At 49.7% G+C, this 739-nt stretch overlaps 1 protein-coding gene and 1 long non-coding RNA gene across 2 annotated transcripts in view; one reads left to right on the top strand and one right to left on the bottom strand.

Moving 5' to 3' along the window:
- Positions 1 to 281, top strand: part of LOC112487813 (uncharacterized) — a 2,924-nt gene extending 2,643 nt beyond the window's left edge. Inside the window, exon 4 of the long non-coding RNA XR_003051263.1 lies at positions 145 to 281. This is a non-coding gene — a long non-coding RNA (uncharacterized LOC112487813). The remainder of the gene's footprint in view (positions 1 to 144) is intronic.
- The window catches only part of map4k3b (mitogen-activated protein kinase kinase kinase kinase 3b), a 16,768-nt gene that overhangs the window by 1,757 nt on the left and 14,272 nt on the right, over positions 1 to 739 (bottom strand). Inside the window, 2 exon segments of the mRNA XM_025060668.1 lie at positions 102 to 172; positions 291 to 383. Coding sequence (XP_024916436.1) covers positions 102 to 172; positions 291 to 383 — 164 coding nt within the window.

Genomic DNA, 739 nt, shown 5'->3' with positions numbered 1-739 from the left:
TACAGGACAGTACAGTACAGTACAGTACAGGACAGGACAGTACAGCACAGACAAACCAACATTAAGTGTTACTTCTGAATTCATGTTTTTTTTTTCTTCACCTCGTTGGTCTTGAAACTCCGCCCCTGCATCCCGTGTCTCCAGAACGCCAGCACGCTGTCCTGAAGACAAACTGAGGACGAGCAGAAAAACGACAACAACAACAACACAGTGATGAGTCGGTTTGATTCTGACCTGTTGACCTGCTGACCTGTTGACCTGTTGACCGACCGTTTGTTCTCTCCACTCACCTATAGATTCAATCTGGAAGTTGAAGGTCAGCTCGGCCGAGAGCTTCCTGCTGGATTTCAACCGACCCTGGAGATTGACGATCTTTATACATCCTGTCAGAGAGGACACGGACGTTCAGAGGGATTGTGGGAAATCTGCGCCAACAACACTGCATCATACCAGTCTCGAAGGAAGGAAGATAGGAAGGAAGGAATGAAGGAAGATAGGGAGGTAGGAAGAAAGGGAGGTAGGTGGGTAGGAAGGGAGGAAGGAAGATAGGGAGGGAGGGAGGAAGGAAGGAAGATAGGGAGGTAGGAAGGGAAGAAGGAAGATAAGTAGGTAGAAAGGAAGTTAGGAAGGGAGGAAGTAAGATAGGGAGGGAGGAAGGAAGATAGGGAGGGAGGGAGGAAGATAGGGAGGAAGGAAGGAAGATAGGGAGGGAGGGAGGAAGATAGGGAGGGAGGGAGGG

The sequence above is a fragment of the Cynoglossus semilaevis genome, chromosome 12, assembly GCF_000523025.1.
Source record: "Cynoglossus semilaevis isolate Cse_v1.0 chromosome 12, Cse_v1.0, whole genome shotgun sequence".
Taxonomy (NCBI): domain Eukaryota; kingdom Metazoa; phylum Chordata; class Actinopteri; order Pleuronectiformes; family Cynoglossidae; genus Cynoglossus; species Cynoglossus semilaevis.
This window is presented reverse-complemented; position numbering and strand designations above follow the sequence as displayed.